This window comes from Opisthorchis viverrini, assembly GCF_000715545.1.
Source record: "Opisthorchis viverrini unplaced genomic scaffold opera_v5_230, whole genome shotgun sequence".
Classification (NCBI taxonomy): Eukaryota; Metazoa; Platyhelminthes; class Trematoda; order Opisthorchiida; family Opisthorchiidae; genus Opisthorchis; species Opisthorchis viverrini.
Window position 1 is genome coordinate 448,718 of NW_008751885.1, and position 25,561 is coordinate 474,278.

General features: G+C 41.9%; 2 protein-coding genes across 2 annotated transcripts in view; both read right to left on the reverse strand.

The window, feature by feature from the left end:
* Window positions 1–407: 407 nt before the first annotated feature.
* On the reverse strand, window positions 408–10,414 carry T265_08623 (hypothetical protein; the record flags this gene model as incomplete). Its single annotated transcript, XM_009174485.1, has 6 exons — window positions 408–626; window positions 1,340–1,381; window positions 4,378–4,417; window positions 7,665–7,873; window positions 9,091–9,239; window positions 10,309–10,414. The coding sequence occupies 6 exons, from the start codon at window positions 10,412–10,414 to the stop codon at window positions 408–410; spliced, it is 765 nt and encodes a 254-aa protein (XP_009172749.1).
* Window positions 10,415–10,941: 527 nt separating this feature from the next.
* Window positions 10,942–25,561, reverse strand: part of T265_08624 (hypothetical protein) — a gene marked incomplete at both ends in the record, with an annotated part of 24,860 nt that continues 10,240 nt past the window's right edge. Inside the window, 8 exons of the mRNA XM_009174486.1 lie at window positions 10,942–11,121; window positions 13,032–13,254; window positions 16,676–16,824; window positions 19,112–19,159; window positions 19,819–19,893; window positions 21,924–22,146; window positions 22,276–22,476; window positions 24,380–24,641. Coding sequence (XP_009172750.1) covers window positions 10,942–11,121; window positions 13,032–13,254; window positions 16,676–16,824; window positions 19,112–19,159; window positions 19,819–19,893; window positions 21,924–22,146; window positions 22,276–22,476; window positions 24,380–24,641 — 1,361 coding nt within the window. The remainder of the gene's footprint in view (window positions 11,122–13,031; window positions 13,255–16,675; window positions 16,825–19,111; window positions 19,160–19,818; window positions 19,894–21,923; window positions 22,147–22,275; window positions 22,477–24,379; window positions 24,642–25,561) is intronic.

A 25,561-nucleotide genomic window follows, 5' to 3' on the forward strand; every position in this document is an offset into this window, starting at 1 on the left:
GTGCTTCCCAGGCCAAATTTTATTGACTTCTCCATTTTCTTGTGTGGCATTTAGCTTAGGGATCTACGAACTTTTCTTTGTTGAATGATTGGCAGTTTGGATCGATTTCATCGCGTCGTTATTCAAGTATTAAAAAGATAAGTTGTTGTGCTGCATTTCTACAGATCTTCAAAAATATAACACTTTGTGGTAGCGGGTATTGTGAATCTCTGAGAATCCGTAGGTGTGGAAAATACAAGTTGAGCACNGATCCATTCTGAGCTGTTATTACCAAATTCATTTGTTTGGCATGAGGTCAGTTGGCCGAGCGGAGTAATATTCCAATAGTTCACTTAAATTCTAAAACTGATCGTTCCAACTCCCTAATCCGTTCTGATTTCCAACAGTTCGCATAGAACTATCTGTAGTTACTGATCTACTTCCAAGGTACAAAAAATAATACCTCGAGTAGCGAGATGTTTACACACAAACATATAACTAAGTATTTCCACTAAAGGGAATTTAAACACTTTAAACTTGCCTTTCGGATGGTTCTCTCTGAACAGTTTGCGTAACTGAGCTGCGTCAAGTGTGAACGATTCCTTGTCACAGTGTCTGTCAAATTTCCTAATGCACGTTCTAATATTCTGTGATAGTACGAAAGCAGGGAAATACGATACGTGAACAGAAACTACCGTTGAATAGTTGCAGCCAAGTAGTACCGGTTCTGCACACATATGAAGTCTGAACGCGTTTGTGATTTCATGTCATACTGTGGTTTGAAAACATGCTTAATTCAAAAGTTTCCCCTGTTATGCTGTCTGTGTTTTTCTACTGAGCATCAGCACCTAGCTTAAGGTCCCTTCTATAGATCTTACTCTATTGTGCCTGACAATTTCTGTAACAAATGCAAAAGACTAGTTCAAACCTTGAATTTGGGAACTGTAATTCCAGTAATGCAGGCGTAAATAAATGTATTGTTCCAAGGTCGTCCGCGTTCGCTCATACTACAAACTATACTATAAAGGAAGGATTTCGTAAGTACAGTGCAACTACGCGTCAGAAGTGCGTTCCACTGATAAAAAACACGTTTTAGCACACAATGATTTGTGGCATACAGTAACACATGGAAGAGAGAGGGTATCCTTTCGTGAAAGGGAGATCTCATACTCAGGTCCATTGAGAAGATAGGATATCTAACTGAGATTCTGTGCCAACGTCCGTTTAAGATGTTTATTCGGTGATGGTTTGCTGATTTCTGCTTGTTCTGCGTGCAAACAAGCAAAAATCACAAGGATTCTTTAAGTGAACAGACTGTTTAAGATTAGGACAACAAAATGAACACATTTATTCTACTTACATGATCTGACTGGACAACACTAGGTGTCATCATTTCTTGTTCCTGTTGAGATAAATGCAGAATCATATTTGGTTTAAATTGAGAAAAAGAGACAATCATTCACGTTGTCCCTAGTCTCATCCGGGTCAATCTAAGCAAGTGTGAAAGTCGTCATGAAGACAAACGAATACCTGTCACTTCATGAACGTCTGCCAACTGCATAGTTGCCCAAATTGGGTGCCAGAATGAGGTGTTCAGCTTGTAGATGTCGTGGTTCTTTGCATATGAGCTCTTGAAATATTCGCTTTTTACTAACCATTCTTGTGGTCCACCAACTCATCAATAGGCTTAAGAAACTGGTGAAATTGAATTTGAAATTCAATCTGTCGCAGTAACGTGGGTAAAAGACGTACGTCGGGAGAATTCTGCTCCCTCTTCTAAGTCGCGAGGGGCAAAATAATTTAATTTTGTGTGTACAACTACGTTCTGGTTGAAAACCCCACTGAAGGTGTACCTGTTGAGTTCTTTAAAGATGGGGTTCTATTAGGTGCAGGAATTATTCGAATCAATTTTAAAAGACACTCGATAGTTTTTGCAACGGGCAGACCATTAGACTCAACAGTGAGTGAGGTCTTTAAGAATACTCGATGAGACAAGTTTCAGATATTACCTCTCGATGCGTTCGGATATGTTTTCTTCATCAGGCATCATGTGGATAGAAGTGGCAGAATTTTTATCTTTTCGAATAGGCTTGTGACTAAGCACAGAGTGAAACAAGACTGAAGCAGCTGTACAGTAGCCCTCGGTTCCGCAGTTGATCTGTTCTCCAAGATTAGCAATTAGCCTGAAAACGTTTCCCACCGGACCAAGAGATGTTCTCAGTCCGGAATTAGGTAAGCAGCTCCATTTCTCTTGTTTATGCTCAAAATTTTCTTCCTTTGCTTTTATCGGACCGTTTTTCATTTCCGTCTCTGTGTGGTATGATTTTGGCTTCCACATTGTTCATAAGACATTTATTTTTTCGTGACTCCCATTTTTAGTTTGGTTTTGACCTTTTGATTTTTACTGGTTCGTGTCCCGTCTGTTTATACTCTATCCAGTCTGTTTGGTTGTGTGCTTCCCAGGCCAAATTTTATTGACTTCTCCATTTTCTTGTGTGGCATTTAGCTTAGGGATCTATGAACTTTTCTTTCTTGAAAGATTGGCAGTTTGGATCGATTTCATCGCGTCGTTATTCAAGTATTAAAAAGATAAGTTGTTGTGCTGCATTTCTACAGATCTTCAAAAATATAACACATTGTGGTAGCGGGTATTGTGAATCTCTGAGAATCCGTAGGTGTGGAAAATACAAGTTGAGCACTCCCATTTCCTGATACTCTTTTGCGGTCTTTTTGCGAATGTTCTGGTCTTTGAGGTTTTCAACTTTGTCCCCAGGCTTTCTAGTTTGGTCGTCTTCCGGATGGCTATACGCAGTGATCTTGAGCAAGTCCTTTGCTTTACCTACGTAGTCCGACAAATTTAGAACCACCGTCGTGAGCCCCTTATTTTCAGGTTTACTGCCGATGGCTTTGTTTTCCTTTGACTTGCTGTTCACATGCTCTCGCTCGCGGTCTAAAACGTCAAATATTTTGTTGCTTTCAGTGACCAGAACGATCATATGATGGGAATTTGAACATTCAGTTTAGCAAAGTTTACCGTTAATTTCGAGCCGGCTAGGCATTCCACTTTCGGGTGTCTACAAAAGTAAAGTTGAATATCAAAAAGCGCAGTCATTTGTACATCAATTTCTCTTTCAGTATAGACTCAGATGAGCTCCTCCTTTATAATATTATTTAACTTGATGCGGTACACAAAAGCCCTCCCATATTTCGGTTGGTACGATGTCACAGATTGACAACCCAAAGACAAGACCGAAGAATTAAACTGGTATACGGGAAAAGAGAGCAAGAATGTTAAGGCAGTGTGAGGTAATCTAAGTGTACAGGCCTAAAAACACTTCCTAAACCGAAAGTCAGCTACGACTGAGAAGACCAAAGGTACTTACTAAATTTAGTACAAGGACTTAAGAAGCACTACTTTGGACTAACGGGAAAAAGGTTAGCAACCCGAATCAATGACCAGAAGACGTGATCAGCTCTCACTCTTCTCTTTTCACACAAAGAGCAGGTAGTCCGCAAGCACAAACGGGGCCGTATCAATATACTAGGTTGAGGAAAAACTAAAAAAGAACGCGGATGTATAGAAGTTTGATACTCCGCTGATAAAACTCTGCAAAGCACGTTGAGTTCGACTGCGTCTACCGAGGACAAAAGAACCCCAGAATCACAAGCCCTGAGCCGCACAGAAAGCCGAAAAAAATCAACAGAACTTAAGAAAATTCTCAAATTTACAGGAAAACCTAACTGGACTAGAAGCCTGCAAACCTAAGAACTAAACAGACAAAACAGTGTGGGCGTGTGTAGAGAAGTTGCGTAAACTTGTCATCCAGGTGCAAGAAGACAAACGGACGATTCGGATTAAAGTGAAAAAGCTAACGAAAGACAGAATGTAAACAAATATCCAATCACGTGAGGGTAAAACAGAGTACAACTTAGCGAATAAAGCGATGGAAAATGATGCGTTAATCAGTGGCTAGAGAGGCAAACCACAACGCAACACTAGTTGTGAAACAACCCATTAGACCATGAGGACGGCGAGTTTGAAAAAGCCGATTACGTCGTCAAAAATCATACATACACAAGCATAAGTAGTGGGTCTACCTACCTAACTGCGCTCCAAAATGTTTGTTTGAATGGCGATGAGGAATTTGTAAGTCAGTTGTCAAGCTTCGCGTACAGACTAGAAATCACTTCGTCCACCAAGGGAATGGAGAGCCCCATAAAAATGGGGCCTTTTAGCCACCAAGGGAATGGAGAGCTCCATGAAAATGGGGCCTTTCAGTGCTTTCATCACCGCTTTCAGTTTGCCAATATTAATCTCCCCGTAACTTAAAGCACTGTCAAACCTGGTGCACACAGCCGCAGAAGCCCAAATATACTATAAATGTCATAATGACTTACCGCAGATATTTCTAATTGTTTGTTGGGTCTATCCAACTCCCTGAAACAATCAATGCACAAGGGAATATCCGGCGAGAAAGTTCCTTTTCCTTTGGTTCAATTTGTGAAGGCCAAGAATAGCATGCCTATGTTTTTTTCAGAAATTCAAAACAAATTACGGTTGACCCCAACACTCGTTCTGAACTTTTTGACACCATTTTAGACCACTCGGACTAAGCGACGGGACTGAATCAACTGACATTCACGTCTTGATCGGTGCTCAGTGATATGATGCTCAAACCCAACCTTTTTCCTCATTTTGGCCTCTTCTCAAAGTACACGCTGTTCGTCATTTTGGCCTCTTCTCAAAGTACACGCTTCCAATCCAGCAAACCTGCATGCTGATTGTTGATGTATTGATTGTCATATCGTGGGTTAAATGTATTTTGATAAGGAGCGTTCTGTCGGATCGCCACATCAATGGTTCCGACTTTCATGAAGTCGTAAATATGGTAACACTAATCAAACAGTCAGAATGAAGTATGACACTCTTCCTTATGTGACCTAGTTAACTTTTCACTTGTGAAACGACTGCCATGTTTGGCATCTGAGGGTTGTTCATCACTAAGTTCATCATAAAGTTTCGATTGATTACTCGATTCATCTGAAGAATTTCACCTGGGTTATTGTTGCGCAAATGTTCTGCGCAAAAAAGACGGAAAAATATTCATCTAGACATTTTCACCGAAACGAATAAAAAGAAACGTGATGCGTAAAAGGAACGTTCGGTTGAATCTCTCTTTAAAACCAAATTGGTGTGCGGATAATTGTACAAAGCAAAGTTCGCCTATCCAGTTTGTCAAATTGTGAAGCAGGTGAATGTGCTTCTTCCTTGATTCCAGCAAAGAAACTTGCACAAAATGGCAGCGGAACAGATTTTGTGTTACTAAGGGGATCGCACAAAGAGGATAAGAACAGTTTTTCCCTCTGAGAATGGCGGTTACTTCTTTGTAAGTGCCTTAAAAAGTGCGGTAAAATCTTTTGGATGCTCGGAGTGCCATACGTCTAATCAAGCCATGTTAAGACTTTAACGTAAGCAAATCGGCTTAGTTTCGGCTACGCAGAGTGTAAGGTACCTTACTTGGGGTAAATAAAGTACTGAAGATTAGGTTGGTTTTATAAGGATATCGCGCACCAATCAAGAAAATGCGTTTGTACGGATCTAACGGTATTTGGCCACGGAAAACGTGGAGTTGTGGTTTACTTTTTCCAACCAAGAAGTGAGATGTGGGAGAGGTGGTAATAAGAGGTACGATCCAGACTGTCTGGATGTCTTGATTCGCTCTATGAGCTGTATGAAAATGGCAGTCGGAATTCAGAATAGAGACTCGATTGTGTGGTTCTGGATGTCATTTCTGTTGTTCGTTTGACTAAAAGGAAAAGTATCGGTAAATCTCTACAGTGGGGAAAGTTGCCATTCATCCATTTCACGGGTTTTGTAAATAGCATGTAGAAAAAGTCATACTCGACAGGGCCTTAGACTGCATTAATTCCCTAAAACCGGTCTTTTTTCTATCCCGAGAATTTTATTATCAGATTGTTTTGCGCTCAGATTCGGGCAAAATCCGACTGGAAAACATATGGGAAACAAGGACAGTTGAAACAGACTATTCGGTACCGTAAATGGGACAGAGTGGAATCTGTGAACAAGCGCTGTGTGTAATTTGATGGGAAGCATGTCAAATAATATCTTGAGGGGCTTATTTGTAATCGTCTACCATGTAATGTGCTGAAATTTTTCCGGTTAGTTAGGATTGGATTTATAAAACGTTTACTCGGTTGCAGCAAGTAAGTGGTGTGCAAGCCATGTTGAGACCTTACATAAACTGACCACTCGACTTCTGTGAATGACATGTGCTGAAGGTTGGTACGTTCCAAGTCGAACGGAAGAGTTTTGCATGGAGCCCAACTTGAGAATTGCTATGTTTGTTGGAGGAACCGATGATGGAACTACAAATGTTTGGACTATGTGGAATTCAATGTGTATGCATGGCCTTCCTTCTTTTCAGATCGATACCATGATAGCAAACCACCAAATGTTCTGCTTTTGTAGCGTTTGGTTGATTTTTCCGCTCAGTTTAGTAGTCCGTAAATTTCGTTCGATCTGTCTCCATCTATCGGACTAACGCACAAGTCATACACAAGCTTTCTTGTGAATCACTTCGCCTGTCGGTTTACTTAGCAAATTTTTGCATTATTTCATCAGTTTGTGGTGCAGCGAAAACCGTTTGCTTTTGGGAGGGAGTCGTAAGTGGATTTTTAACGTTAAGACTATTCGACTAGGTTGTGGATGGTCTGCTTTCATCCGACCAAACAAGATGGCTCGCACTTTTTAAATCAGGGACATTCAATCTTTCGTCTCAAACTACCACTTGATTGCGTGTCATACAGTCTACTCAAGGCCGAATTTGTAAGTGGATTTTTAACGTTAAGACTATTCGACTAGGTTGTGGATGGTCTGCTTTCATCCGACCAAACAAGATGGCTCGCACTTTTTAAATCAGGGACGTTCCGTCTCAAACTACCACTTGATTGCGTGTCATGCCGTCTAGCTCTACTCAAGGCCGAATTTAGTCACCTAGATAACCTAAACAGAGACGTCCCTTGATTGAAAGTCCTAGTCACATAGGATTCCGCTCGAAAATTCCGCTTAAAACGCCTCATTTTTTCTGAAGTAACCGGCCACTAAAAGATGTGCAGCCATCTCTTTGCTCCCTGTAGTGAATTTCGAGTTATTTCCTACGGACTTTTCTCAGCGGGACTTCCAGCAGTTTCTCAGAAGATCGGCCGATACGTCTTCCTAGGTGGATGATATCACTGGCTGCGGTTGCTTTAAACCATACCACTTTCGTATCTTTCCGCTCCACGGTTGTAAGCGGCAGGTTATCGGTGCGCGGAGTGAGTTGTGTTGGAACGATTCACTGAGGCATACGGTAAACACGCATGGCCATACCCTGACGTCTTCAGTTAGAATGAACAGGTTGTCTGGTCACAGAAGTACAATTGTTACATCTAGTGAATGGGCAAACGTTCACGTACCTATCAATACTTAGCAGATTATGCATTTTTTCACCCGTGAGGTAGTCAGTTCTAGGTTTAGTGGTCTTTTTTCTGTTCTCAAACATGTCAGGCCATATAAAATAAAACAGGTTTCAATTTTAAACTTCCAGTTTCAAGAAGGCTTCTTGGTGGAAACAGTCAACAAAGAAGTTCAGTATGTACTAACCAAAGAATAAAATGATGCCTACCAAATTGAAGCCTTGAATAGGCTGACCAAGCGAATTTTGAAGTCTCCTCTTTGATTGGGCTCCTCTGTGCTTGGAACGATCAGGTAGGACCCTTGGATCAACTGCAGAAGGACCGTCACCGTTGCCCTGCTTTGGCATTCAGTGTTGTAAACCGTAGGAAGCGAAGTCAATTCAACTGCACTCAGAGGACTGTTGTGTGGCTGAGTCAACTGTACAGCGAGATAAATTGAAAGGGGATGGCGATTAAGCATGAATTCAGACATATGACAACAAAGCAGCGGCGGAGAAGTTCATGTGACTGACTTAATAAATTTATAGTTCCATTTCGAAGACGAGGCTTCTATACCAATCAGAGCCTCCTGAATCGACAGAACTTCTCCGTCCCAGGGCATATTTTCCCCAAAAGGAAAGCAAGACTCGAAAAACTGGTATGCGGTCCTTCGTGAGCTGCTGGCATTCGGATTATACTGATGTATTGAGAGAGGAGTCCTGCTGGAAAGCTATGCACACGGTTGACAACCTATTTCCAGAGCTCTCATGCCATCTAACAGGCAACCGTAAAACTTTTGCCCAAACAAAAACTGCAGTGTGGCGTATGTTGTTTATCAAATATTCGGGACCTGCGCATAAAGTGTACGTTTCCAAAAACCACTACCGTTCACCTTATGGATGATAGGCAGGTGAGGTCACTATCACAGGTGGTATCTTTCGAAATTCAGGCTAGGCTTCCGGTTCATGGATGGCACGATTTTAATGGATAGGTTTCGATTTGTTCATAGTGAGTAATTTCAATTCTAGGGTCGGGCTTAATTCCGTTAATGATTTTGTGCCTAGAAAAGATTTGCAGAACAAAACTCAGTTTGTAGAAAGATAGACTCATTCACAAGTCACGATGATGCTAACAAGGGATTTGACAGAATACGGGTCACTCCGTGCTTCAGCTGACACAGTTTCCTAGATATGGCAGCATAATTAGTTGACGAAAAACCTTACCCAACAGAACTTTTTTGAAGTTTTCCGCAACTTCGTGAGTAGTATGTTTTATCAGGGGATGTGTTTATGCATTTGCACGTTTTCTGTGGTTTGAAGAGATTTCTATCATTAGCATTCAGTTCAGCGGATCAAAGAATATTCTGAGGAATGTTCTCATAACGGAGAATGAACTTGGGTGTTGTTCAGCAGAGAGCGATAAGTGATCACGGCGATCGATATTTTTGGTTTGATGCTGGCATTATCGTGTGAGTATTAGAAGAGATTTAAGGTACTGTTTCAATTCTAGCTACCTACTCATAGCCACAGATGAGGAGCAATGAAACAATTCATTTCAAAGATGAACATGTGCATCAAAAGATCAGGGCAGATCATTTAAATAGGAAGATTTTAAATCAAAAATAAAAACTCATAGATCAAAGAGGAAAGGGCTTACACTGTAAATTCGGAAACCGATTTGCCGAATTTTTGGTGGACTACGCTTGCGGAAGTCACACAACAGCAGACTGATTACCACCAGCTCATGGTCTTCGTTCTCATTTTCCGGGACATCAAATTGAAATTGCGGATTGGTCGCGTACGATTCTGTTATATTGAAAGAAGGAGTCAATAAAGCAAAAACGTTTTGGCCTTTTAGCACCTTTAATTTGGTAACCTACTATCGTTGGTCATTCCGTCAGAAAACGAAAGCGTTATAATTACTACAGTGAGTCACAAGAGAGCTTCGTTTCAGATATTTGGAATTCCTGGTTGCTTCGAACCAGTGTGTGTTGAAATTGACTTGACGCACTGATATCTGCACAAAGATTGCCTCGCATTTTGACAGTCTGGGACTTCTGGGTGCATTGTGTGCAATTTACAGCTGCCTTGGAGACATTGGGGAGACTTGGTGGTCTCATTTTCTACCCGGATCGCTCGACACAAGCTTTCTAGGCTTCTTTGGTAGGAATGGTGATGCAATTTGCGCTGATTTGTCCTGAGGTAGAAGATAGGCAGCAGTTTCAGCTCAACTTGCTTTATGATGAATTATTTCACCTCCGGTTTCTTCCTTATTGCTCCTTGTCGCTTCTCTGGTGCAGCATTCCTTATGCTGTAGAACATATTTGTTTTAAAGTAATCATCTGTGGTCTACTGGTTGCAATGAACAATGTCCAGTTTCTGGTAGAGCCATAACTACAATGAGCGATTCCTAGTGTCAATCAGTTAATCAATTCATCAGCTATAAACCATGTGCCATAGGCACAATAGTTTCAGCTGCAGAGATTCGATCACCGGAGAGTGGGAGAGTATAGGGTTCAGCCAAGCGTTGTAAGCGATGGCATTTTTAGTTAGTTTAGGAACTGGGTAGTTACTCATTGAAGGCGATAGCTTTGTTGCATGAGGATCACTGACTGCTCCTGGGACATTTCTACCAGTGCCATTAACCACTATTGAGATGAGCCACAGGTTCCCCAGCCAGGGAGGCGGCAGATGCCCACCCGACTGAGTTTACTGGTTAGTGTTTTCGTACTTCGCAGCCAGGTCAGTTGACGCTCTTTATTGGTAACTGATATCCACATGGTCCAATTGAGTTCACGACTGCGTGCGGTTGGAGGTTTCCAAGTAATTCCATGTTAGTGTTTGTGTTGGAAGTTCTCAGTGGCCAGGAACAGACGAGGATCTGCACACAATTGAAGGAGTAGATCTCCATTAGCCGTACGTGGAGCGTTGACTCCAAACCTAACAGCTTCTGCACTTAGTTGGCCAACTTGAGCATCCATATCACCCGGAAGGATACGATATCCATCCTTCATACTGACTGAAGCGGTCGTGGCAGATATTTGTAAAATTTATCCATCTCATTCTCAGGTCTGTCGTCTGTCGTAGTCGCCAGGTACAGAGATGGTCCGCACACAACTGAAGAAACCGCTCCCTATGATCCGTAAGCTCAGCATCGAATCCAAATCTGCCACCTAACTGTGCTTCTTCCGAACTTAGTCGTCCAACTTGGGAATTCATATCACCAGCCAGGATTACTATATCCGTTCTTCTTGACGACTGAGACAGACGTGTCAGATCTTGATAAAACTCGTCCTTTTCAGTCTCAGAACTGCTATCTGTTGGGGTGCTTGCTGATACGACAAATAAACACCGTTTACCGCATCGACCAGCATTGACCTTAATTAAGCCAGAGAACCGTACAACGCAGAGTGAACTGTTTTCTGGGATCCGGCCCAGTAATGCTCTTTCAGCCTTGGGCCTGAGTGCTACACCCACACTAGAGACGCCACGAGCCATTGCGTCAAGATCACACAAAGAGCGAAATGTGGGTCATCTGAGTTCGTCTTAATTGGCTTGAGGTACACGACCGAAGTGGGATCTTCCATGTGTGTTTCGTAGACGCAGCATACATCGACAGATAGGACGAGCAAGGATTCAGCAAGAGGTTCCTGTTTCCCAAATTGACATAGAGTACGGATATTAAAGGCTGCAACGTGGATCAAATCTTTTGAGGTTGGTGAGTGATTTTTTGGACGACGGTTTGGACAAGGAAGACTGAATAGGAGTCTGGCAAACGGATGGGTCGCACGGCATCATTTGACTTGTGGGGAGGGAGTGTACTGAAGGGCGGTGACAATTCCCGGTTGCCAAAGCCGAAGAAAGGGGTTTGGTTGAGGCACCCCACCTTGAGCCTTTGATACAAAGGTCTGACTCACATCACACTGGGAGGATGTCGGGTTTTGTTTGGGGACCCTGCTCCTAGCCTTTGACTCAAAAGTTTAAATGCGAGGCGGTGGTCGCTAGGGTTTTGTGGGGATACTTCCCGGAACGAATGATCCAACAGTCTGACCCACTCGGCTGCAGGGGCCGGACTGGTTCGAGGGCGCAGAAAGTAAGGAATTACTGCCTCGATCCTAGTGCATCTGTGCACGGCAAGCGCCTTTTGAGCAGCAACGGACTCTTTGGTTTTAAAAGTATCCTGAACACACTGAACAATAAGCCGGCGACCACGCTTGATTTTTGGACGATCGCATTGTGTGGTTGTTAGGACTGACCCGTCCTTTCTCGGGCTAAGTCAGCATCGCTGCTTCCATAACTATGGGCCTGCTGGTAGCTTGGGAGAAACACTTTACACATCTTTTGCAAACAACAGTACGACTTTACTTCCAGCCCGCCTCTTATAATATAAATCCTTGTAGTACGGGGACTCACTGCGATCCTTCGGGCTGCTCCCCACTAGCCTTCAAGGCACGACTCTACCCATGGGAACTGAGTTCCAACTAGTATAGCCCACAGTATCGGTGCAGCACGAAAGCTGTCCACCGCGGCAAGGCGATGACTTAGAGTCGGAGCATTATTCGTACCATAACGTATATTAAGGGTCCTGTCGGAATGATGATCCTCAAGGGGAGAATAACGGTTGCCTTGCACTTCTTGGGAGCTCTCCATTGTGGGATTGGTGCTTTTGCGAGCCAAGTTCTATGGATAATTGGTTTATCTGCATACACTTCTAAGATCAGTCGATAACCCATAGTTTCGGCCAAAGTTAACAAGAACGGTCTGTGAAATGGGTTATCTATTACATTCAATGAAACCGAGCAGTCACATTATACCTAACTCAGTAACTTCATAAGCTTTGGTTGGCGCACAACGCCGGAACAACTTTGTAAAAGACCATTACATTTTCCAGAAATGATCTCAACAAGCCTTCACAAACTGTTTTAGGGTACTTTTCAAAGGAACACTACACATAAAATTAGTGGAAACTATTGGACAACCCACGACCAGTTTCACCTTTTCCGGGACTCATGAGGTAGGCAAAGCCTCCCGAGGTTTCATCAAACTTGTGTTTCAGATTTTGTTGTAACTCAGTGCAGCGATGTCGCATAGCTGTTACACGAATCACTTGGGTACTTCTTGGGCAATACGGTACATTTTTACTCAAAAAAAGACTTTGGACTATTACTTACGATCTGCTAAAAATAAAGCCGGTGAGGTCATGCGTAACCCAAAAATATCGTTTCCGCTTCATCTGCTGTTGTACATTGTGTCAACACATAAAACCTAGGATCCAGGCGGATATGGACATCCAATAGAGGCTAAATTCGTACTAATGTGAGCGAACTATGACACTCTTAAGTGATATACGATGGGACAATAAATACGCAAACGCATAAAGCACCACAGACACATTATTTGAAACAGAAATTTTTGATGAACAGCACCAATTCAAAGTTTAGAATCGGGGAATTAGCCAAGATAGATTGACTGGAGTATGACATTTATCGTCAGTCGCACTGACCTCATTACCAATGACAATCTCTGTTTCTATAATCAATTTTCGCATCTCACTTCCTTTATCATCATCACCATCAACACGAGTACTGTTATCATTACCCTAGTTATCATCATTAGTGCATTGACCACTGAATGCAACTCAGTCTCACCCGTAGTTTCCCAGAATCCACCAGCGTTTACACTTGGTACCCATTTTCCTTGCACGGTTACAATGTTCACTGGCCGCCTACACCGGAACTGTTTTTCGTCCGCAACGTCTTCCAGAGACAGAAAGCAAACTTCGATCAAGGAGAAGGAACTGGAAAAATCTTCAAAGGACATCCTGCGAAGAGAAACAATGATGAATAAACTTGAAGGCATAATGTGTAGAGGTCTGAAAACATCCAAAATACGTCGGTAAATGTTTCGGAGTTAGTAGTTTTGCAGATCGCTTATAAAACCGAGGTGATGATATTGGTTGGGTCGTTTGGAAGGATAAGCTGTTGGAGACATGTTCAATCACGTGAAAAATACTTGGAACCGATTGGGTGGTCATCGTTTTTCAAAAAGTTTGGTGACAATCGGTAGATTTATTGCTGGGCAGCGTTTCGCTTTCGACACAAAAGCTTCGTCAGGCCAAGTGACTAGGTACCGAGGTTGGTCGAGATTTAAGGCGGAAGGAGACCCAATCAGCTAAGTCAAGCTAAATTTCTGTTGTGTGTCGGCCGAGGGATTTTAGTGTGTTAGAGTGGTTGAACAAGTGTTGGGTGGGTGGGGAAACCTACATGTGTTTGGGTCCAGCCAAGGGTCTAGTTCTTCGGGTTCGGTTCATTTGATGGTTCCTCTTGAACGCTAAAACGTTGCCCAGCAATAAATCTACCGATTGTCACCAAATATTTTCGAAAAAACTGCTGGAGACATCTTCGGTGCACTGAAGATATCTCCTCGAATGGTGACGAAAGGTTTGCAAATCAATTTCAAAACTCGGCAAACAGATCAACAATCCCCTGATCAAATACCAACAGATGCACCCGGGCTACCAATACTCCGAAACATTAGGGATAAACTGTTCTTGTCACACATAAATAGGCGCTTACATTGGTTCAGCCCTACTGTATGACGTATGCGCCGATTAGTTACATAAGAACTCTGTGTTTTCCCTTCTTTCAATAACCCTTTGCTACGGTCACCCAGTTTTAAAGGAGACTTGTAGTAAACCTGCGAGATTTGAATTCACCAAAATGTCTCAGTTCCAGCGCAGCATAAATGATACATCTTCACATACATTTTAAGATGTTCTTACCATCAACTGTAAATTACTCCTGGCAGGCAGTCTCTTCCCCAGTGTAGTTTAGCATGAGCCACGGCCATCTGTCGTTTCGAGCATTTTGCTTTTAAATGTCTTGGCAGTCATAATACGAAATGTGGGATTGTTTTCCAAAATTTGTTGGAAGCTCGAAAAACAAATAAATCTCACCAGCATGCCTTTACGAGTTTTTGGTTTTACGCATGGTAATTTGTCAAAATCAGTCTACTAATTCGTATCCTTTATAGAGTAAAACGACTTTGATCCCCAGGACATCTAATTAGATGACCAACGGACGGGGGATCAACTTGAGTTCGAATGAATTTTGGCAACACTAGAATATAATCAATCACAAGGCCATAGAAAATTTGCAGATACCACGGAATTTTTTCACTGTCCATCTACTCCTGAATTACGTATAGTTCGAAATTCGGTGTATACTCACCACAGACAGTAATACAAAGTGCCGATAAAATCAACTGTTTGCTCCAAGTTCTTGTTTTATTCATGGGGCGCCTCTTGCAAATTTGTTTAAAATCAAAACAAATCTCCCTGTGAACATCTGTCAGACCGAACCAGTTTGATAAGCCCCATTCCTCTGTCGTTTGCGTTATACTTCTTATATCTGGAACTACTCGAACAAGAAACATGGTCGTAGTGGAGTGTTGGGGGTGCTTGTTTTGATGTCTTTGAACCCATCACTTCGAAACACCATAACCAGCGTGATGGATAAGGGAATCGTAATTTCTATACAAGGGCAAAATTCTTCAGATTTCTCAGAAAGACAAGCACTCAGATGGACTTATAAAGCGAATTTTAGTGTCTGATGCAAGTGACCCTAAAGACATCTGAAAAAGCTTACAGGAGTCCTAAAAAAGACCCATGTCCTCCGAGGAATTATTGTTGTCGGACTCCCATCTCCTTAAGCACAGGCTTTTTCAAATAGGATTTTTTCAAAAGGACTCAAAATACCCCTCATTTCTTACCAAAGCGGACTAAATACTTCTGATAATGAGAGAAAGACGCAAGAAAGTCTTCATTGGAAGGTGACGTTTCTCTTTGCGGGGGTTTTCAGAGTCAATTGTGGTTGATAAAGAGCATCTTTGAAGTGTCACTAGAAGAATGACCAGCATTTTGGAGGGAGATTCGTCGGTTAACTTTATGAATACCGGATCCATGATAAGTTTCATGGAATGTGAACGCAAAAACATAAACGCCATCAAAGAAACCGCACAAAATTCTTGTGCTTAGTTTTCAAAGCATGCAATCACTCAGTGGTATTTTATTCATATCCATTCTTAGATGAGATGACCATCTACCTCATCGTCACAGGGGGTCTCCGAAATAAGGCATCCAGTTGTAACCAAAAGATTTTGTTGGACTTGAACAAGTTTCGAGACCAACCATAGATTTTGGTCAGTTGTGTCCAGCCAGTTTTAGGAATGAATGAAACTTCTTGGAAGAAGCCTTTAAGAATTAAAAACATCAGGAAATTTCAAGTGTTGAGGTGAATACCCTTCAAAAGAAACCACAAAGGATATGGGAAATAGCTGGGTTTCACGTCATTGCAGCTGGAGGAAAACGTCGTTATGGGGAGCTGCAGAAAATGATTCACTGTCCCCAGACATCCCCTCATTGTGCTAGTATTTTATGCCGCATTTGGTTGGCTCGTCACATGATTCGCCTCATAACAAGCCGCAATTCAAAAGTACCAACAGTCTAAAAAATATGTATTTAAACAGATGTAGGGATACCGTACAAGGATGAATCGGTGTTTTATCAATTAGGGTTGATTGGTAGAACGTCTGTGACCCTCTGTCAGCAACCGCCTTATGGGTACTAAAAATCAGGGGAGGAAAACTCCTATTTCCGGGGGACAAATCGGTCATCATGAAAAGATAGATCCATCCAAAAATGTTAACGGCTAACCCTCAGCTGAATCTGTTGTTCATAGAAGTCATGAGGTAAATTGGGTACACGTAGCCTAATCGCCACAATGCTCAAACCATTGAAAAAACAAATTAGTATCGTTTATGTGTGGATTTTCGTATGGGTTTCTCGCATGGAACAAAGGCATACAATAGTTCGACATCTTGAAGAGTGTCAATTATTTGATGTTTATGTCGGAAAAAGATAAGCCAACATTGGTTCTTGTGGATAAAATACTTGTTTTAATTATTGTGATGGAGATACTAAAATGGGAACCTTTTTTAGACGACTGCTTGGAGAATTCCCTTTGCTGATTTTACAAAACAAGACGTGCCTACAGCCTTCCCTAAAAAGCTCAGCCTCCGAAATACAGTGTGATACTTAGAGTCCATAATGGGTCGATCTTTGAATAGGATTACTTACGAATAAAGGGTTAATTTGATAGCTACTTTTGTACTGTCAACTCATGAACAGAGAAACACAGAAGGCCCTTAAGGTGAAATATTCATCTTTCGAAAATTAGGCTTACCAAAACTCGCAATTGTTTGGAAATCGTGATTTTAATTCTTCTTTTCTCTCCCGTGACACCAGTTCCCATTCCCGCGAGTTTTCAGACCAGGGTCCTTTCCATTTCGAACTTGTGCCCCATGGGGTTCTGAGTCGAACAAGCGATTGGTCCTATTTCACATTACGGGTTGCGTTTGCGAGTGAGTCGTCGAGGTTCAGTGACAAAAATGTCGGAGAAAACCACATGTACAATTAGGATAGGACTAGTGATTTCACGAGCTGTTGAGAATAATCGCCGTGAAATGCGTTTCAATGATATTCCGTTATCAACAATGTGCTATTAGGGCAACTACTCCTCTGATAATTTCCCTTCACCTCGCGGTTCCAAGTGTGATGTGAGTATCATGTATAGAGGTGTAAATGAAAAACCTAGCTTTTCTCCTGCATTGGCACAACTAAATTACCAAAGGCTTGACTCTGAGCAACGAATTCTAAAAAGCCACAAACTCCACATTGCTCAACAGTTATTAAACTCTTCTTATGACTCAACAGTCTGACGAGAAACTACTGTATCTGGTCACTGTTCTATAGAACCAGTCGATTAAGTTACGATTCAGCAGTTTCATGAATACCTCACAGCTAAGCTTCCTAGGCATTCATCATAGTCTAAACTATACTTATAGATTTTTGGGAGTTGTTGCATCTCATGTGTGCCTCGTGGATATGGTTCGTTTGGCTGATTTGATGCGACAAACCCCGGTTAGCAATCATTTCTCAACCTAAATGGGCTTCTATTGATGACAACATGGACGGTGCACAAAAATCTGGCACAGGTTGTTCTCTTTATTAACCCCGGATTACAAATTTTCTGGAAGGTTTTATCATTCGATTCAGATAGTCTAGTGCAAAGGGCATCATCTAAATAACTAAGCCGAAGTTCCTCGGCGAGTAACTATCTGAGAGGGGGTTTGTGGTCCGATTGTTCAAGAAACAACAATTCTTTTAGAAACAGATAGAATGTTCATGCAAACTGTGCACTTCTAAGAGGAACTTGGACAAAAATGATGTAACTTGCTGGCTACTTCCAGATGAATTGCGTTGGAACAGGCGGACAAAATACGGAATATCCCGTATCAGACCAACAGCAATCATCAGTAGTATCCGGCCAGCTAAGTTTCTTCATGATACCGAACAAAAATGGAAGATGTCAAAAGAGAACTATCTGCACGCCTTGTGTCACAAAGTGCACTCTTAAAGAGAGGGAAGAAATGATAACGCATTCGTCTAAGGTCAAGTTTGGATTTCATCTTCTTATGTAGTTTTCGGGCTCGGCATCTGCTAAAATTCGTGTCTAGAGCACTGTTTTGTGGGGAAAAGTTTTAGATCATACATCCGTAACAAGGTTTTCCACAGTCTACGCCTGCATTAGATGGTGTCCTGGTGTAACCTCAAGTATTTGTTTTTTTTTGGATTAAAATGATACCCCACCTCATCCCCGCAACTCGTATACCTGTTAGTTATTCCTAACCCGAAAGTTTNTTTTTTTTGTGGATTAAAATGATACCTCACCTCATCCCCGCAACTCGTATACCTGTTAGTTATTCCTAACCCGAAAGTTTTTTACTCGAATACTGGGCTCACATATTGAGACTGTGACTCTGTTTGTCGCCTGAATCAAGGAAACTAATGTGATGGACCAGTTGGTTGATTCACTGCTGAAGTAAATTGTTGCTTTGCCGAAGTTAGACTGTTCTGAAAAAGTATGGACATTTTTACTGTTGTGAGAGGCTGACAAAAGCAGCCATGGCGTGGTGGAACACAGTGAAGCACCAAAGGGACATGAAGTTCCCTAATAGTTTCTTCACTCAGATTAGCTTTAATAGGATCCATGAATGCGTTTTGTTGCGCAACACAGAGGACAACAGTGGTTATGTGAACCCCCAGAAATATTGTCCTATAGTTTATTGCTTTAACATGACCCTAGTTGTGTTCCTGTGGATGAGAATTTCAACTAAAAAATATCCCACCTGTGTTCGTATCCAAGGCTCGTTGCTCAGGTCAAGTTTATTGGGCTACCAGTTGTGTTTATGGCTAAATCTGTGAAGTGATACTCAACTAACAGGTCGATGTATGATGACATATGGGATTTCAGTAATGGTTTATCTTCTGAGGAGTAAATCAGCTGGTTGAAATTTCAGAAAGTGACTCCTCTTTGACTCTAGAGGGCTTGTTTTCCTGAACGCGTTGCAGTGAACAAAAATTCCATACTGTAAAAACTGTCTTCCCGGGGCTTTTCTCAACTTCATTGAATATTCGTTAGCCTATTCACAGTTAACTAATGGCAGACCTCGAGCTCGTTCTCAAAGGTGGCCAATGAGGACACTGTGGTATCACGTGCCAGTCCTGACCAAGGGGCTTTTGTCGGAAGGAAATCGTGGTAGTGTACAAGGTGACTCACCACGTTTAGACTCTTCGCACCTTCTACTCCTTGCACTCTTATCACCACCTTGAGGATAAAAAAACAGGTTTTTTCGTCAGAAAACAGGCGTATGTACACCAGGCGATTTTGAAATATACCATAAGCGGATAATTGATTTGCGTGTAAACATCTTACAAGCGACACGAAACACGAAATTAGCCATAGAAACGTATGAAGTTTATTCCCCGACGTGGGTGTTAGCTGTGGATTGCTTAATAAACAGGCTACTCATTAGTAGTCAAACTTATCGCAAACTTTGATAAGCCATGGCTGTGTGGTGGTCTGTCTTCCGTTCGCACAGACCAAGCCCGCAACCGAGAAGTAGTTCCTTGAAAAGATGGACGAAAAATCCATGATGTGTGTCCAGTAAAACGTGGGATACCACCTCATTTGGCTCAAAAAACACATTTTTATTTTGTTATTTCCCACTTTTACCAAATATACTGCCCGGATAAGCATGAGCACACCGTTCTTAAACAGGTGTAATTGTTAAGGCCGACGAATAATACCAAGCTACAAATGTTACAGAATATACAATTTTCTGTTTGTGGTCACGATTTTAAGACTGCAGAATTTTGCAATCAATTTTTTGACTGTGGGGTTCAAAATGATACGGTGACTGCATAATTTACCATACATGCCAGCTTTCATCAAACCAATTGTTCAGTAAGTTACGACTGACTTACTGTTTCCACAGCCGTCAGGCTGTACGTTTGACCTCCACTCAATCCTTCGTCCAAAAATGCCGTGGGAGCGCATGCCTGTGGGGTGTTTTGGAGATAAAAATTCCCGTTATTGGTTGGTACGTGATGGTAGAAATGTGGATGGTCTTCGAAGCAGCTGAACGACAAGGTCATGAACTATTGCGTAAAGCGCTGCGACACACTGTTCATATAAAAATGCGGATCTGATGAGAACTGGGAGGACATATGCTTACTGACAGAGTCAATTTGAATATTTTGGGCTTGGAATTCCGTTCCTATACTTTGTTATTTTTCCAAAAGATACCGACCTGCAAATCGAATGACTCTCTGCCCAGTTATACGTTGAGGACTAGGCCAAAATGTTTGAACATTTTGTACCAGCTGTCCGGGCTTCATTCCATCAACCCTCTATTCTCAATGTACCAGCGGATTCGGTAACTGGAAACTAGTTCCATAACTTTACTAGGAGCTAAGAAAACTCCCTGGCGCAGATGATGGCTTTCCTTCATCGTTTTTCAGAAACCTCATCCGGTACCGCAGAAGCTTTCGCCACGTTCCACTGCTTAATGCCGAAAGATTTATTTTGGTGAAGTTAATGGTTTTGATTAGTTCTTGAGTAGTTGGCAATCTGTATACCTTGGAAACAAATTGATAAGTTTGGAGCTGACTAAAAATAATGAGTAATTCAAGTTTGGGGGAATGAGATGCCTAGCACCTGGCTTTGTTGGAAACAGATTAAAATATTAAATTCAATGTTACAATAGTTAATTGAGTGACCGAATATTAGGAACACAGCGCTTCAAAAGTGTTCAGTTAATTAATAAAAATGGCCGAACAATTCATGCGCCGACAGTTCAAATACGCTAATGATGTTCGAACCACTGCTTGGAATGCAATGTACTTATCTGATTTCTCGTTTTTTCTTACAATTACACAAGATTGCGGTTCCTTGGAATCGATACAAAATGGACGGATTCCTACCTTATGATGTCTTAATCAGGAGCATCTCGATCCGCTTTTCAGGAGTTATTCCTTCCAGCCTAAACAAAGTGGTAGATTTGTACATGTTTACAGCCAGTGTCATTTTCCGCTGGACCACTGTTGCAGAACGTGAGTGTGGACTGTTGAAGAGCGACCCAAATTAAATCGAATGGGCCATCTCGTAACTCTTAAATGAGCGATGCCTCATAGGAGCAGACTGCAAAGTGCTCGTGGACAAGCGACGTACTGAATCTGGCTCAACTTTATATTGAAGTTGTTAAGGCGAAACGGGCGAAAAAAACCAAGATGAACACCCGAATGGCCTTAAATATCAGTCCGCTGTCAAAAAGTCGTTCTAAATGAACATTCCAAAGAGAAAGCACTAAAATTACTGTCAGAGAGGTTACTTTCAGTAGATCAGTTTAACTGAGTCGGCTTGCTAGACTCCCTTCTCCTCGATTAGGGATCTTCCAGAAAGAGCCATGTGATTCCAGTCAGTTTTACTTCCTATGACCCTGTAACAGGGGCGTGTTAAAATTCAATCAACGTAGACAACAATTAACACGACAGTTAATAGTAGTATGAGGAGATCTGGTAATTTTCAGATAGGATTTCTCTGTCCAAGTGAAACTAACATATGCTGTACAGGTGTTTTATTGTTACGACGTCTCACGAAACACCAAGGAGTCTCAAACCCGCGGCATTTCGGCAATCAGTTTGAGCCCCTATGCGTTTTTGGCACCAGCACCTGATCAGTCTGGTTTGCATGAGGAAGGGTGAATTAACTTGTAATGAGCACACACCCGGAAAATATGGACACTTGGGTCGTTCACCCGAGGACTGGGTTTTACTCAGAATATGGATCAGACAACGATCAGTGTTCTTAGTACCCGGGTGATTCAATGAGGGTATCTTGTGAAACCTAATAAATATGATCGTTTTTGAAAGGTCATCTCTCCAAATGGGTAAAACAATTGTAACAAGATATCCCGCGGTTTGGTAAAAAACAGTGCACTGTGAGGAGAGACTTCTTTTCCGAGATCTCATCATTTGGCTCAAACATAGGAAAAAAAATTAATCAGAACTTTATTTATAAGTAAAAGCACCGTGCCATTTGCTAAAGTAAACGTGAGGAGCGCATTGTCTAAACTCACGTATAAGTTGCATCCTATCAGGCAGACCATGCCAGCATATTGTCGCAATCTCTCGAGAAGATTCTTTGGTGGGCTGTGCACACTTAAGGGAATATCTAAGCAGACACCGCCAGTAAAAGCTTCCATAATCTCACTTTGCAGGCTACTGCGGAGATTGTTGTAACAACCGTGTATTCTGAAATTGGAGATAAACAACACTCACTCAAATGTGACGGAGTCACTCAGAAAACAGGAACATAAAAACAGAATAACTAGGCGTCTGCCTTTGTTCAGTAAAAGCACCATGCCATTTGCTAAAGTAAACGTGAGGAGCGCATTGTCTAAACTCACGTATAAGTTGCATCCTATCAGGCAGACCATGCCAGCATATTGTCGCAATCTCTCGAGAAGATTCTTTGGTGGGCTGTGCACACTTAAGGGAATATCTAAGCAGACACCGCCAGTAAAAGCTTCCATAATCTCACTTTGCAGGCTACTGCGGAGATTGTTGTAACAACCGTGTATTCTGAAATTGGAGATAAACAACACTCACTCAAATGTGACGGAGTCACTCAGAAAACAGGAACATAAAAACAGAATAACTAGGCGTCTGCCTTTGTTCAGAGGGATTGCTGTGTCCTAGCGTGGTCCAAAGCAGTTCTAAGAACTCATGAAACCAGGAAGTTCTAGAGAGACATGCGTCTTCGGCAGGGACACCGCTGACGAATTCAAAGCTTACCACTGGAAGCCAAGAGCCAAAGGTCTAAATTTCGGGTTTGGCTGTCCCCTTACACGTAATGTTTGAGTGAAAATACATTATAGAACCATTCTGCCAGCTGTAGTTGTTATACATATATATTAGTTATATAAAGGCTTACAAAATTTAATTCGTACACTTGCGAACAGGAATCAACCTCAAGGTTCGTGGGAAGCGCCCTGGAACTTCGATAAGGGTAAAAAGCTGTGCGGCTTTTGAGCTTCCCAGCAAAGATTGTTTGCAAAACAAGACTGGATTGTGCGATGAAGCTCCGAAACGCATTACTCGCAACTTTATGTTAACTGATCTGAAAGGATGTGGAATCGCTCGCACATTCACCTGTCTGTTGATTCATGCTTGGTTTTCGTAATGACTAAAGCTGGTCCGCAATGCTGTCGACTTGCCCCTTGAATAAGTAAACAACAACAGGCTTTGAAGTATAAGATTAGGCTATAGCACTGGAAAACAGATAGTGTGATCACTTGCTGACTAGCTCCTTGAGTGACGAGTTCTAAGATGGCCGTTTATCTCTTCAATTGCAACTGAGCAGTACAAAAATCCTCAAAGTTCATCAGTCTATATGTAGCTCAAAAGAAGAATCATTCCACAAGTGGCAATTTTTATCTGAGTTAGCATTAAAAGAGCTAGCCGACATCTGATCACGTGATTAGAATTCCGTGATTGAAGAAGCGGCGCTACTCCCTGTCTAAGCGAAGGTCAATCACACTGCCGGCTAGGCCGGATGATTACCTTTTCGAACTACTAACCAAGTGTTGGCGGGCTGAAAACTCCCTGCAGCTTTGTGAGGTGAACTCCGTTGATAATTCCCAATAAAGACGAAACATCTGTACAGTGATTATTGGCCTTCCAGTGTTGGTTGGCTTCACATACAGAAAAAAATTCCGATTGAAAATCGGTGCCCACAGGAATCAGTAGACCTACATTTCTGGACATTTTTATGACCAATCCGCAACTTGCAGGTTTGGCATATTTAAGGGGTTGGATGTAAGGACCTAAATTAGTTGCGTATTTTGTGTGGATTGTGCAACGTAGTGTCGTGACGTCTACTGAATAGGAGTGTTGCAGTCTGAAACTATCTATTCGTCGTTGCCGATGTAAGCAAGTAGGTCGATAATATTAACAGTAGTAACGATTGTGTAAGGCAGTTCCCTGCTTGCTATAAATTATTACCTTTCTGGGAGTGGGATTTCGCCATCTTCGGTGTATAACCATAGCGGATGATGAGAATCGTTCCGTATCACTTATCATGTCAACATGTTAGTTTTATACAGTCGTTTAAGCCAACAAGTGTGTTGCTTATTAAGCGAATTTGATTAACTGGTGCTTTTTATCTCAAACACGTTTTCCCTTGTGTCAAATTTCGTATCCTAGTGTGTGGATTCATGATTTTTGAAATGGTCTTTCGAAATAGGAATGAATTTTGTGTGAGTTGATCTGTGGTTTTATTACGACAGCTATTTGAAACGCACTATATACATCACCATCAGAGAGCAGACATTAAGGTTGTGAATTTTCGTTATGCCTGACAATAGACTGAGCCGCGCGGGAGAACCATGGAAGTAAAAATGAATAACGTCATAGGTCAGCTCCAATGGTCAGTTGGAATATTCAACACCCAAGTGTCATCGATGGGGAAAGTCAATAAACTCACTTAGCAAAAGCCTTTTCCAACAATGAGGGCCAATATTGCTTCTTGTCCGCAGATTGTACGAAGAGCAGGTGATCGTTACTTTTGCGGACGGGCAGTCGGTCATCCACAGTCACGTGCCTCCATTCGCCAAACTGCCACAAGTAGAAGTGACACATTCCCACGTAACTGTCCGCCAACATGCTCTGGTCTTGGGGCACCACACGATAGAACAGACTGGGATAGGTTGCAATCGTTGACGTGACCGCTAGGATCCAGCTTTCCCCTGTTCCAGAGCGATACGGAACAAGTTGTTACGCCAAAACATGCGGAACCTTTTGGAAATGGCAGTCCGCATACAGAGGCCCTGATTCCACCGCTGACATGTTCTCAAATAAGTTGTATTCTTGTAAATTCAGCTTTATTTGTAAATGCGTCACCAATTTTCTACTCTCTGCGTAAGATATCCTGTCTGATACCTGACACCAGTGAGATTTTGTGCACGGAGGGTTCCCATGGATTTGACGAACTATGAGGAGGCAGCAACTTACTAACTGAAAAAAACCTGGTTCAAACCAAACCTCAGTATATTCACTGACCGTGTTCAGTATCTCGGTTTTGTACTTTCTTCAAGTGACACGGCAGCCACTACCCAAATAAGGTCGCATCGGAATGATGATTTATTTTTATTTTCACAAATCAGTTTAAACCATCGCAAAAATTTACCCGATACCTCATATATAATAATTGCTATAAACGCGCTTCCATCATTTCTGGAAACCCACGAACATATTTTCGGACGATTGTTGGACTACTCATATTATTATGACAAATAGTTCGTAGTTGAGTAGCCAAACAGAAATACGTTTTCTGTGCTGTGATGGATGGAAAAAATTAGTTTCCACTACAAATTTCAATTTGTAGTCGACTGCCACAGGAGCCACTTGCACGATCAACATATATATTCCTACATGTAAAACATAGAGTGAATATAAGTCAGCGAGGTACTATGGTTGCTGAACTACTGTGGTAATTCGGTATCCAATAACCGATCAAGCCGAGATTCAAATTCTGTTCCGGCTGTTCGGTTTACTGTTCATGTTTTACCCAAAAAACAGATATCTAATTTCAAGGGATAAAAAGTGACACGTTCATCATTTACTTGGAGTGAGTGCACGAGCTACTACTCCATAACCAAACATATAT